The sequence below is a fragment of the Triturus cristatus genome, chromosome 6 (genome assembly GCF_964204655.1).
Source record: "Triturus cristatus chromosome 6, aTriCri1.1, whole genome shotgun sequence".
Lineage (NCBI taxonomy): Eukaryota > Metazoa > Chordata > Amphibia > Caudata > Salamandridae > Triturus > Triturus cristatus.
This window is the reverse complement of record NC_140589.1, coordinates 1,035,505,958-1,035,520,544: the sequence shown is the minus strand read 5'-3', so window position 1 is coordinate 1,035,520,544 and position 14,587 is coordinate 1,035,505,958. Positions and strand designations below refer to the sequence as shown.

The following is a 14,587-nucleotide window of genomic DNA, read 5'->3' as shown; positions in this document are numbered from 1 at the left end:
TTGACGGGTTCGTTAAATTCATGGAGGCGCTAGATCTGTCTGTCAATTTAAAAAAATCTTATGTAATGACAGCAGGTCACAAACCACGGACTAGCTTCCTATATAGAATTGGGAAACATACGTTAGAAAGGGTGCATTCTTTTTCGTACTTAGGTGTGCTCTTTGACGAGTCTTTGAAATTTGACCCTTTGGTACAGGAAAGGTGTGGCAAATTGGTGGCATCAACGGGGGCTATAGCAGGCTTTGCAAGGAGAGTTGGTCGATGGTGCCCGGAACAATCAATGAACCTTTATGGCTCAACGTGCTGTCCCAAAGCCATGTACGGCTCAGAAGTGTGGGGTTTTATTAATCTTGACTTATTGCAAAAGGAGGAAAACAAAATCTTTCGTTCAATATTGAAAGTCCCTAATTGCACCCCAGCCGTTATAGCCCATAGAGAACTAGGAAGACCCTACCTAGAGGATCTGATTAAATTTAGACCAATCCTGGCCTGGTTGAAAATCTGGACTAACCCGGAAGCCGTGTTGAGTAGGCAGATCTTAAAAGATTGCCTTGGGAGAGATAAAAGCTTGAATATACCATGGCTCATGTATGTTAAAACTAGTTTGGAAAATATGGGCTGCAAGGAGTCGTACTCAAACCCTTCAGGGATCACTTCACAGGATAAGCTTAATCTTAAGAGAATTTTTATGGACCAAAGATCTCTTGTTAGATTTACAGTGGAAGGGGCGAAACCCTCAGTGAGTGTTCACAGTAGGCTTGAAACCACTGATGGGATGGAACCGTATCTTTGTGTCGTGTATAATGCTCAAGAAAGGTTTTTAATGTCACGTTTTAGGCTCAATTTTTTACCATACCTGTTAGCTGACCCAGCTGGTTTTAGCCACTCAATTGAGCAGAAGGGTGCCTGCGGCTGCGACAATAAGTCTCCGCAGGACACCCTTCATTTTGTACTTTTATGTCCTCTATAGGCAATTCCAAGACGTAGATTTTTAAAGGAAATTTTAAAAAAGGCCAGGTTTACTCGAGCCAAAGAGGCACTGACCTATCTACAAAGGGCTAGTGACCCGTTAACATTGTGTTCTGTTATTAGTTTCTTGAAATTTGCTCTAAGATTAAGGGTAACCAGAGGACAGAATTATTTGTGAATCCTGCAGGATCCCCCATTTGTTATCTCGATTAAGCTCTCATGGTGGTTTTTATTGTGAACAATGAATTATTTTATGTTCATAGATTGAGTCAATGTTCTTGTATAATGATTTAATACTATTTTAATTGTATATATGTGTAATCTTTTATGATGGTTTTTAACCACCGAATAAAGAATTATTGAATTGAATTGAATTGACCTGGAAGTTTGGTCAACGTTGTCGAAGCCCCATAGCTCGGCACCATACAGGGCCGAGCTAACAACTTTTGCTTGATAAATCACTAAAGCGGGTGCAATGGGCCTGCTCTGCGAGGAGCGATGTTCTTTCATAATAGCCCCTGCAGCCCGCCTGTGATTGAGGAGCATCTTATCCAGATGGGGTCTCCAGCTAACATTATCGGACATTCTAATGCCAAGATAATCAAAAACTTTTACAAGTTCGAGAGGAGTTCCATCTAACATGGGGATAATTTTGGATGATCTACGTAAATTAAACGAGAGAAGTTTAGTCTTCGCGGTGTTTATAGACAAGCCTCTTAAGTTACAGAACAAATAAAATCTATCCAAGAGCTTCTGCAACCCTGCCGGGGTCTTAGAAATTAGCAGGGTGTCATCTGCAAAAAGGAGGGCGGGGACCCTATCACCCGCCAGGGCCGGGGCATCTGCTGGAGTATCTGGTAAGAATTTTACTACCCCATTCACAAATATAGAAAAGAGGGTGGGTGCCAAAACACAGCCCTGGCGGACTCCCCTATTAACAGGGATTTTAGCAGTTTTTTGGTTCTGGGTTCCCCATCTAATCTGGGCATAGTTGCCCTCATGCAAGCGGATCAGAAGGTCAAGGATTGGTAAGGGCACGCCTATTTCCCTCATAACTGACCATAGGCGATCTCGAGGGACCAGGTAAAAGGCGGTCTTCAAATCTATGAAGGCTAAGTGAAGACTGCCCTTGCCAATCAAGACCACCTTCCAGTGTCGGAGAAGGAGTCTGAAGACCTGGTCGATTGTGCCTGTATTTGATCTAAATCCTGCCTGATAATGAGACAGGATGTTATTCTCATTAGCCCAAAGCAGGATTCTCTCCAATAAGACCCTGCCAACCACCTTCTGGCCAGCATCAATGAGGCTAATCTGTCGATAGTTGGCAGGGTCCTCCCTGGAACCCTTTTTGAATATTGGGACTACCTCGGCACCCTTCCACGAATCAGGGACGGGGGATCCATTTATGAGAGCGTTGAGCAGAATAGTAAAATACTTTGCCCAGTTTTGGGCGTCCGCTCGAAACAAATTGCCGGGGAGACCATCTGGGCCAGGGGCCTTAGCTGGGACTATTTTGTTAATGGCAATCAGGACCTCAGACTCCACGAAAAGGTCACATACCTCTGAAATAGAGGTAGTGGCTGTTGAGTAATACAGAGATCGAGGGCTTTGTACTTCCTCCCCGGAATAGAGAGTTTTTTAAAATGGGCGAACCACTCTTAGTTTGTGATATGATTTGGGATGGTGTCAAAATAAGAGCCTGTGGACTTTCTGCACAGGTTCCAGAAGGCATTTCCGTCCTTTGCCAAGCTGGCGGCTTTTAATTCCAACCAGTGGGATTCCTCCCAAGCACGCTTTGATCGCGTCACTGCCTTTCTGTACTCTTTTCTGGCACTATGCACTTGACAAGAGTCAGACGTTTTGACAGCAGTTATTAATGTGGTCTTTTTTTGTCTGCACTCCGAATTGTACCATGTTCCAGGTGTTTTGTGAGACTTGTTAGAAATTCTCGTAGGGAAGGGTGACAAAAAGAATGAGCCTATCTTCGTGACTGTATCTGTATGAATGCTCCCAACCTTTAGGCACCCGTCTGGGTCGCTACATGCTTTTTGTAGTTCCATGATGTTGGCTAGCAAGACCTCCTTTATTGCAATTAATTTTTGCTCATTGCAAATGGTTTGGGGCCATTTGAGATATCTCCTGCAATTTGATGGGACTATTTCCTTAGAAAGCATGGGAGGGCTGGTGCCAGAACCTAATGGATCAGGAGACCATGGGCTCTTCATAATTAAACACAGGGGATTGTGATCGCTCTCAGTAGATGGAACTATGGTCATATCCACTGCGTTTCTCCATAGTCGTCGGTCAATCAAGATGTAATCGATTCGAGTTTGGCAAAACATTCTATTAAATGTGTTGGCGCCGAGGGTATCAGATGGAAGACGTCCATTGGCTGCTCTTAGGCCAAATTCTAGTGTTAAGGTGTTTAATTGAATTGCTACCGGTGTCCATATTTTTATAGGGGGTAATGTCAAAGGTGGTATAGACCACCTGGCATCCTCATTCTCAATCTCGAGGAAATCTTCTGTGGCCAGGGGTTCGAACGTACAGTTCATGTCACCTGCCACCAGAATGAAGGAATCAGGTGAACACGAAGAAAGTTTGTCTTCCAGGGTTGTGATTATCGATGACTTTGAACCTCCACATATTCCTCTAATGTAAACATTAAAAAGCTCAATAACGGGACCGCCCCTAAGCCCTCTCAATGTCAATCGCATCACGTCTGGGGAAATGCAGAGAAAGTTACAGACCCTACAATTAAGAGCAATGCTCACCCACACTATGAGACCTCCTGATGGACGCCCTCGCCCCTTCGAGACAGCTGGAACACAAAAGCAAGCATACCCAGATTTATATAATGGGACAAGGCTCCAGGTCTCCTGGAATATGCATATGTCGTGGCCTGCGATCAAATCATTCCAATCTGGGAGAGGAAGCTTGCTTCGCAGGCCAGTAATATTCCAGGAGATCATTTTAAGGTTTGAGAGAGGGGGCGGTAAGGTGTCAATAGCTTGAGTATGTAATTCATGTGTATGGGATCCATTCGCTCCACCTGTATTAGTTGCATTGGTGTTGTATGTCATAGCAGCAATATTATGAGATTGGACCAGTTCCGCACCAACACTAGAAAAAGTACCTGATTCGCTCAAGAGATTCCTATCAGGAGTTAGTCAATCAATACTGTCGAGTACAGAATAATTCCCCTCTAATGAGTCCTGAGACGCAACCCTCCTCCTATTTGGTGTAACAAGGAAATCGCCTAAATTGGATAGCAGATGAGTCTGGAGAAGAAGATCTGAACTTTAAAGCTAAAAGACCCTCAGCCAGGGGATAGCTAGCCAGGGTGAGTTCAACAGTTTCTGTAAAATTGTCATCAGATCTATGTCTTTGGGCTCAAATTATATCATCCCTAATTAGGGATCGACAACCTCTGACGTGACGTATCCAATGGATAACCTTATTTTTTAGCGACCCTTCATCCTCTCTCCCTTTTGCTAATGGAACCCTAACCATATAGACCGTGGGCTTATTGGGAGTTAAGGGTATATGGGCCTGATTAGTAAGTAGGGGTAAACAGGAATCAGGATTTCTGCACAATGGATTAGCGTGGCTGGGACGGTTGGTCAGAGTGGAAATCGACTGAGGCTTTTTGGAAAGGTTGCCAGGAGTAAGGCCAGCTCTAGATGTTACCCTTGATTCCTTTCTGCTATATTCAGACGGAATGGCAGGGGAAGTCTGGTTATTAACATGGCTTGAGGATACAGACTGTGTTGGGATAGATTGCGGAAATAGAGGGGATCTATCTATTTTTAATGATGGTTATCAGCTCCGAAACTAGTGGTTTCATTTCGCTGATTTCTTGCCTTAGTGATTCGACAGTTTGCCCAAGGTTAGCTGCCTCCCCACCCATTCGATCTTGAGGCTCCCCTCCCTCTTTCCTAATAGCCGTGACTCGTTGATTGAGCTCTGAACCTGAGCCAGATGGTACAACAAAATCAGGATTATCAGAATTATCAGATAGTACCGCATAGCGGTTAGAGCACACAATCACTACAGGGTCGAGAGGCACAGGGTTCGCATCAAGTCTCCGAAAATCTGGTCCAGGAGAAGGCACCAAAGGGCTTCCCTCGTCACTCCCTCTTCCGTCAATTTGAGGTACTAGTTGGCGGGAGGGTACTTTACAAAACATTTGGGGAATGGACGTAGTGCCAGATCGATTTTTCTTCGAGGTGGCTGGCTCAGTACTAAGAGAAGAAAGTGAGTCCGGGGCAGCTTGTAGGATTATTTTGCAGTCCTCAACCAGCGTCTCTATACGATCCATTGTGCCAGGGCCCCTCGTAGAAGAATGTTTGGAGATCTTTTTAGCCTTTTTCCTTTTTGCTGCCCCACCTATATTTGTTGAAATCCCTCCAGTAACATCTGGCAGCTTTCTTTTGCCCATGGCGCGGGAGGATAGTTTATAATAGTTAAGTCTCGGACCGAGCCTGGAAGAAGTAACTGGTACAGGGCTGAGTACAACACGCGTGCTTACCCCCACTATGTATTGAACAGTACCTTCATTTGATGTCTGGGGGGTCCACTTGAACGTCAGATAATGGGCCCAGCCCGGCCTCCTCTGGCCCCTGACGGCCACAGACGGCCCGCCCTTTGCCCGGCGGCCGCCCGGGCTCGTCCCGCGTGGCGGGACTCCTATCGACAATATATACACTCCGGTGTATGTGGGAGTGGCCGCTGCTCGTGGCTGTGCCCCGCTGTATCCTGGGGGTTGAAGTCCCTCGAGAGGTGCTGGCAGTCTGGCAAGGTATCAGGCAGCCCCTTGTGAAGCGTCTCCTGCGTAGCGGGAGGCGCGAGTCGTTAAAGTATCCCCGGTGGCTGTGGGAGTGGCCGCTGCTCATGGCTGTGCCCGCTGTATCCTGGGGGTTGAAGTCCCTCGAGAGGTGCTGGCAGTCTGGCAAGGTATCAGGCAGCCCCTTGCGAAGCGTCTCCCGCGTAGCGGGAGGCGCGAGTCATTAAAGTATCCCCCGGTGGCTGTGGGAGTGGCCGCTGCTCATGGCTGTGCCCCGCTGTATCCTGGGGGTTGAAGTCCCTCGAGAGGTGCTGGCAGTCTGGCAAGGTATCAGGCAGCCCCTTGCGAAGCTTCTCCCGCATAGCGGGAGGCGCGAGTCTTTAAAGTATCCCGCGGTGGCTGTGGGAGTGGCCGCTGCTCGTGGCTGTGCCCCGCTGTATCCTGGGGGTTGAAGTCCCTCGAGAGGTGCTGGCAGTCTGGCAAGTTATCAGGCAGCCCCTTGCGACAATGGTATCACAATTAGCACACTTCTTGAAAGATGCCCTTGCATAATGCATACATAGATTGAGTGCCCAGGTTACTTTTTAGTGCTCTAGATCAGATCGTAAGCGGGAGTACCACAGGAATTGCCACACTAGTGCATTCCCAGCAACTCCAGTCCACTAGCTTTCATCGGAAAGTCAGCAGCAAAGAGTCAGCAAGTAGACGGACTCTTGAAGATAATGAATCCCCCGGTGGCTGTGGGAGTGGCCGCTGCTCATGGCTGTGCCCCACTGTATCCTGGGGGTTGAAGTCCCTCGAGAGGTGCTGGCAGTCTGGCAAGGTATCAGGCAGCCCCTTGCGAAGCGTCTCCCGCGTAGCGGGAGGTGCGAGTCGTTAAAGTATCCCCGGTGGCTGTGGGAGTGGCCGCTGCTCATGGCTGTGCCCGCTGTATCCTGGGGGTTGAAGTCCCTCGAGAGGTGCTGGCAGTCTGGCAAGGTATCAGGCAGCCCCTTGCGAAGCGTCTCCCGCGTAGCGGGAGGCGCGAGTCATTAAAGTATCCCCCGGTGGCTGTGGGAGTGGCCGCTGCTCATGGCTGTGCCCCGCTGTATCCTGGGGGTTGAAGTCCCTCGAGAGGTGCTGGCAGTCTGGCAAGGTATCAGGCAGCCCCCTGCGAAGCTTCTCCCGCATAGCGGGAGGCGCGAGTCTTTAAAGTATCCCGCGGTGGCTGTGGGAGTGGCCGCTGCTCGTGGCTGTGCCCCGCTGTATCCTGGGGGTTGAAGTCCCTCGAGAGGTGCTGGCAGTCTGGCAAGTTATCAGGCAGCCCCTTGCGACAATGGTATCACAATTAGCACACTTCTTGAAAGATGCCCTTGCATAATGCATACATAGATTGAGTGCCCAGGTTACTTTTTAGTGCTCTAGATCAGATCGTAAGCGGGAGTACCACAGGAATTGCCACACTAGTGCATTCCCAGCAACTCCAGTCCACTAGCTTTCATCGGAAAGTCAGCAGCAAAGAGTCAGCAAGTAGACGGACTCTTGAAGATAATGAATCCCCCGGTGGCTGTGGGAGTGGCCACTGCTCGTGGCTGTGCCCCGCTGTATCCTGGGGGTTGAAGTCCCTCGAGAGGTGCTGGCAGTCTGGCAAGGTATCAGGCAGCCCCTTGCGAAGCGTCTCCCGCATAGCGGGAGGCGCGAGTCTTTAAAGTATCCCCCGGTGGCTGTGGGAGTGGCCGCTGCTCGTGGCTGTGCCCCGCTGTATCCTGGGGGTTGAAGTCCCTCGAGAGGTGCTGGCTGTCTGGCAAGTTATCAGGCAGCCCCTTGCGACAATGGTATCACAATTAGCACACTTCTTGAAAGATGCCCTTGCATAATGCATACATAGATTGAGTGCCCAGGTTACTTTTTAGTGCTCTAGATCAGATCGTAAGCGGGAGTACCACAGGAATTGCCACACTAGTGCAGTCCCAGCAACTCCAGTCCACTAGCTTTCATCGGAAAGTCAGCAGGAAAGAGTCAGGAAGTAGACGGACTCTTGAAGATAATGAATGCTCCCTGCATTAGCATTAGGATTTTTTCTTGTAGCACTGTTCGAAACCTCCACATTCCTGGAGCACAGCATCACAGGAATCACCCAATCTCAAGTCCATCTCAACTTCATTACACCATAGTACGCAAGATCATCAGTAGCAGGGAAAGCTGGCAACAGTGGCAGGTGTTTATAGTTGGGGAAAGACATAAGCAGAATCTTGAAAACAAAAAATAAATATATATCTGGGCACACCCATCAACTAGGGGAAATGAGGACGATCTCCTGAGAGAGACGATGTACGGCTCTGCATCATTTTGCGAGAACAGGGCCTTCTGTCTACCACCAACTACAGGAGCAGCATGTAGAATGAGTTACATGCGCTGTCTAAGGCTATTACACTCAGTCTGTTTTTGGGAAGACATTGAGGTTTGGGATCATCACCTAGCTAGGACAAAATATAAGTGATTGGTCAGGTGTCCTAATGTTGATTAGCATATCTGGGCAAATTATTGCACTCTTCTGGGGCAGTCCCGGGTAATTCCATCCTCGGGAATAGGAGAGGGGTTCAGAATCATTCCTGTCGCATCATGTGAGGATCTGAGGGCAGTTTCACTAAAAGGATCCTTTCACACAAACTCTCCAAAGTCATCTCTCTTAGACTCCAAGAATTTCTGGTTCAGGCAGAAGTTGTCTTCCACACTACCTGATTAATAAGTCATCCAGGCCAAAGACACTGAAACGAGGCCTCATCAATTGCAGACTACTAGACCGGCTCCCCACTGCCGGGGATACCAGCTAGTCAGTCCACACTCACTAGCAAATAACTGCCACTGAAAGAGATCAATTGGACCATGTTTACCATAGTAATAAAGAAATATACACCAGTAACCTAGTCACTGCATTCAGTCATGCAGGCAACTTTGTAAGGAGAGTCCCCACACCTAAAAAGCACATGCTTGAATACATTTTAATTGTAGAATACTAAAGAGCATCTTTGAACGTCACACAGATAGTTCTTTAATCCCAACTCCTTACATCTAGGCTGCAAGTGGGCCCTGCTAGTGTTCAGTATATTCCTGTCCAAGACTTGCCAGTGAATCGGTGTGGTGGAATCTCAGGATGGAGGACAAACGCCAGAAGGATTCAAGGGAACAAGTTTGACATATATGTAAAAAGCCTCCATCCCCCAGCCAGTTGGACTTCATATAAACTGCCCAGCACATAATTATTACACAAACTTTAGATTAAACATGCTACTAAAATACTATGAAATGACATAAAGAGTCCACACAACAAGTAGACCACTGACCCGAATACCAGTATCTCTGCACAAAAAGGTGTTTCCTCCCACTGAAGCTGAAAGGAAGCTCATTGTTCGTGATAAAATATGACAATGATTGTGAACTGAGTGGTGTTACTCCAGCTGACGTAGAGTGGTTTCAGTACATGCTGGGCCGCTATATAGCATTGAATAAATCTGTGTTTAAGGTTTATGAAACAAATACCATGGGTAGAGAGGGGAAGGTGTATTTCAAAATAAATTCTAGAAACTACCATCTTATATTGTTAACTTGGCATTCCCCAGCCACTTCAGTAAGAAAACCATATCAAAACTAGGACAAAAGGGTGAAATATGCTGAAAACAGACTCATCCAGTTCATTTTAATTCATGATAGTAAACCTACTCTTCTATACCCCAACCTACGCTTATCCAGTGTTTATCAGTTTTACACTGGCTGCACCTTTGCATAGGTACCACCTTGAATGGGTCAGTAGCACACAACCGCCAGGAATATCTCATATTTACAGAGTCATAAGGGAAGCTCAGGATTAACAGAATGACACTAGTCTCTCACTTTGTTAATCCCGTCATGGCTTGCTGAAACATCCAAAAGTAAACAAAAATGGCCATGTTTAATTGTGTGAGTTGAGTCAGCCTAATAGTTTGGAAGAAAGCAGTCATGCTCCTAGGTATGAATCACGAGGTCATCTATCGTGTCAATAGCATCTCACATGGTTTTACTCTCCATGAAACAATGGATTACTCGCCCTTCAATGTGAAATATGTATACAACTATAGCGTTAAGTGCTCTGTGGGAAATGCAGATTATTCCGCAGTCTTGAAGAATAGCTAAGGCTTGGGAAAAGACTGTTCCCAGGAACTTGTCAAATGAATAGGCAGAGCAAGTAGTGTGATCTGCACTCAAAAACACAAATTTGAAAATATTCACAAACATTTGCAAAGCCTTCCTTACATTGATACTCTAAAGACCTTGCTGACCCATAAATGATCCAGCAACAGAGAAGAAGGAAAATGGAAGAAAAAGATTAGACCCTATGCCCTTGTGATACTGATGACCCTCTGCACAAAATGCAACAGTTCATCACATCAGCCAATGCAATGTTCTATACCAACACCATCAAAGAAGCCACCAACAGAAGCAGAAGAAATCAATCAAGCACGGCATCACCCCTGGTAGGCACAATCTACTCAAATTAAAGTGCTTTCAACTTCCTCAATGAAAAAAATACAAAAGAGCTGAAAGCACATCAAGAACAATGAGCCAGCTGCATCGCTTTCCTGTAGAATTTAGCAGTGATCAGCCTTCAAAGCCTTATCTCTCACAGATCTCTCCCAAATACTCAATTCCCTCAAAGTCACTTGTTCTGAAGATGTCTTATCCTTGTCCTTGATCCAAGCTCTCTCTGGGGACTGCCTCACACCCCTACACACCATTGAGATAGATAGATAGATAAAATACTTTTTTCGGTATAAAAAAATACCATAAAAGTGCAAATGAAATAGATCATAATAAAAACAGGCCACATAACAAGTGAGAATGATGCATGCTCAGTCCATCCATAAATAAAATTCTTAACATATAAAATTCATATTTAGGGCCAATACGGAACTAGCCTCACCAATCACGAAAATTCAGAAGGGGTATATCACATAATGGGAGAAATGCATAACAATTCAACAGCCTAAAATAAGTGCATATTCAATCCCTCCTGTATTAAGCGAACCATTCCCCTCGTCAAATTAATTTTAAGTCCTTTAACAGGGTCATGCTAGATGCCACGTTTATTCACCTAGTACCTCTTGTATTTCTGAGTCTGACGGCTGCCCTTAAAAAGTTTACAGTGCAGAACAGAGTTAATGCATCTGAGGACAATTTTAAAAACAACAAGGCCACCTTAGCGTGTTTAAATCAAGCATTTTTACTTTTTAAAAACAAACTCCTAGGATATGAATAAAAAGGACATAAAAAAACTAAGTGAAGGGTGTCCTGCGGAGACCGGTGGTCGCAGCCGCACGGACCCTTCAACTCTATAGATTAGGTATATCCTCCCGAGTCAGCTAATAAGTGGTGTAGAAGATTAAACCTGAAGCGTGTCAATAAAAATCTGTCATGGGCATTATAAAAATGAGATAGATAATGCTCAATACCCAGACATGATTTAGTCAGGAGATGTGCTCTGACTGATGGCTTGACCAGTTCCCTATCTTCCCTAAGTGATGTAACATATTTCTGGTACCGATCGTTCACCAAGGCCTTATCCTGGACTAGCATTTTTGTGGGTTTATTAAAAAGGTCTGCACATCCTATGCCTACACCATTGTTTATGCCACCCTCACTTAAGGCATCTTCCCAGAAGCTCTCAAGACAGGCCAGATCCTCCCACTCCTAAAGAAGCCCACACTAGACCCTGATGACCGGTCCATAACACACCTACCGTTAATCCGCAAGATTATTTATAAAGCAGTTTATTTTCAACTCCAAGATTAGTTATAACCATCTCCTTCAGAACTACCAGTCTAGCTTAAGATTGCTCTGCAGCATGGAGACTGCTACCTTACCCTTTGTAGATGATGCCCTCCTGCACACGGATGAAGATTACCACTGCTTCGTGGTATTGCAGGAAATCTTAGCAGCCTTTGACACAGTTGACCATCCAACCCTTACACACACCCTTGAGTCTCAAATGGATTGACTGCAACATCCTTCACTGGTTCTCCTCCCACCTTTGTAACCAACACCAGTTTGTTCACATTGGCGCCTTCAGGTCCCAAAAGACACCTATCACCTGAAAAATCCCCCAGTGTTCCATACTGTTTCCAGTCATCTTCAAACTCTACATGGATCAGCATGGATCAAAACTCATCAAAATCCCGATGATATGCAACTCTACTTGAATCTATCCTCTGCTCAGACATACAATGCCTCAAACATTGCTGGCATGTCATCCAAACCTGGATGTGCAAAGCCTACCTGAAGCTCAAACTAATAAAGAAAGAATTCCTGTTATTTGCCAAGCACAACAAACAAGAAGTCATTTAAACCTGGCTCAGAGACGTGAACCTCGACTGCTTTGAACTCCAACTTCCACCGAATCTCAAGTCACTTGGATTCACCTTGGCCATGAACCTAACATTCAAGGAACACATTCCTTAAAAAAACATAAAGACAGCCTGGTGGCAGCTGTCTCTTCTAATTAAACTGGAACAATTTCTTACAGAAAGCGACTTCAAAACTGCTGTTCAAGCCCTTGTTCACTTGCATCTGAATGGTGGTAATACCATGCACCATGACTTCTCAGACTCCACACTGGCACACATTAAAGGCATCCAACATGCTGCATCATGTCTCATCCAGGGCCTGAAGAAATAAAATCATATCAACCCCATTCAGTTGAAGTTTCATTGGCACCCTTGTCAGTCTGCACCAACTTCAAAACCAGCTGCATCATTTACAAAGCAACAACACCATGCACCCCTCCTTATCTTCCAGACAAGCTCATCATTTCTGGTGGTCCTCAACACACCTGCAACCAGTATACCAGACTGCACACTCAGAAGTGTAACAAATAAAAAACAAGTCAGCGGGTCTTTTCCATCTATGTGATCAGGATCTGGAACAACATCCCAGTGTCCACCAACACTTTTGGAAAGAGTTGGAGACTCACCTCTTTAAAGAATACTACATTACAATGCATTAACCATCCACAACCCAGCTCCTCATATATCATGGACTTAATACTTGTATTTGACCCTGTACAGAGCTCCAATGACTGTTGGCTAGGTTTGTGTTGTAGAAATATCATACACATACAAACACTTACCTGGATTCCTAAACTTGCAATTAAATGAGATAGGCAAAGTGGTGCAGTAAATGTAAAGTAGTACATGCAGCACCCCAATTTTGCAGAAGTGAGTAGTGCAAGAAAAGTCTTGGCATACCTTTTTTCCATGGGACCAGAAAATAATTACAATTCCATAGCAACTCCTCAGCGCCATATGCTGGAGGAATATCTAGTGAATCCGCACACTACAGCTAGGGCAAACAGTCAACCATCAAAGCATGACCATTGCAGTTTTTGGGGGGTATTTCTCTGTGAATTGAGTAAACAACACAGCACATGACAAGTCACAGGAATAGGCCACAGGGGTATTACGGCTTTTTTTTTTAAAGTGGCCCCTTAGCAAATGGTGGTCTTGTGACTAGTCTAATAAATGGTTCCTTAAAGTGTCGGCTTTTCTGAACATCCATTTGGTTTGTCTGTTTGCACAAAGAACACTTCACATGATGTTTTAAACATTGGTAGTTAATTAAAGAAACGAGTCTGGATTCACAAGAGTTTTACTTTTTGTCGGACTCCCCAAAGGATCCTATATAAAAAGCTCCAATTTGTGCATTACACCTTAGGAGCTGCTGATCTGTCGTCATTGTGTCTTAAATTATAATAATCCAGTTCCACTTGTAATGGACCATAAGGCGAGTTTTGCATTTCACAGTCCATCTGATGTCACACACAGCAGCTCAGAAAATGTGCCAACTATTAATTTCCATAGAATGATGTGGGAGAGGTGATCAAGGGAAAAACCCTAAAGAAGGAGGGAGGTTTAGGGGAGAAGGGAAATGAAAAGTAGATTATACAAATTACAAAAATTATGAGGAAAATAAAAAGAATAACTTCTCTTGTGGTTTTTTTTTTATCATTGTGACCAGGTTTCCTACTGGGAGTTTGACACAACAGCCTGATTTCCACAAAAAATATGGAGGTTTAAAAACGCTACAGAATGTACTCACTGTCCAGAGGATTTCTTGGTATTTGATCATGAGGAGCATGACATTGGCTGTGCCTGCAGCCATGGTGAGCTCACTCTGTTCGTTTGCTTTCAAGCGGGACCCGTGGACGGAGAAGAGGTTAGGCGCCATTACCATGGACACGTTCTTCAGGGTCATCTTATTCGCCTGCCGCCGATCGACGACTCGCTGAAGGAATTCAAGTAGTGCCTGGAATTAAAAAGATGCATTGAGCCCTTTAAAGAGACCCCCATAAACTATACTGTATGTCTTTTGCATTGATCTTGTATCTTTAATGATGTATCATGTGTATTTCTGTATCTAGTTGTTATTTACCGCACTAAACTGCTATACGTTAGGCCTACAAAAATTCGGATTGCTCGGGTGCCAACATTTGTACGGAAGTTTGTAAGTACAAGATATGGCTAGACTAGCCCTTGATCTCTTCTGTCTCCTTCTCTTTCTTCTTTCCTCTTTTCTTTCTGCCTGTCTCTCTTCCTCGATTATTGTTCATTAGGGTTAGGCCCTTGATTCTCTTATAGGCATAATAACCTCACCTTACAGTTTTATATGTGATATGTTTACCTCACAAATATCTTATGCTAACCCTGGTACAGTATTATTCTCTGTTTGTTCTTCTTGAAAAACAATAAAATATTTCAAATTTAAAAGAGACCACATAGACGAGCATCAATTTACAGCCACGCAAAAGAGCTGCTTATTTCCGA

The 14,587-nt window shown here is 45.1% G+C and overlaps 1 protein-coding gene across 1 annotated transcript in view; it reads right to left on the bottom strand.

Annotated features, from left to right (window-relative positions):
• ARHGAP18 (Rho GTPase activating protein 18) overlaps positions 1-14,587 on the bottom strand; it is a 730,387-nt gene that overhangs the window by 135,377 nt on the left and 580,423 nt on the right. Inside the window, exon 11 of the mRNA XM_085611821.1 lies at positions 13,863-14,069. Within this exon, the coding sequence (XP_085467947.1) occupies positions 13,863-14,069 (207 nt within the window). The remainder of the gene's footprint in view (positions 1-13,862; positions 14,070-14,587) is intronic.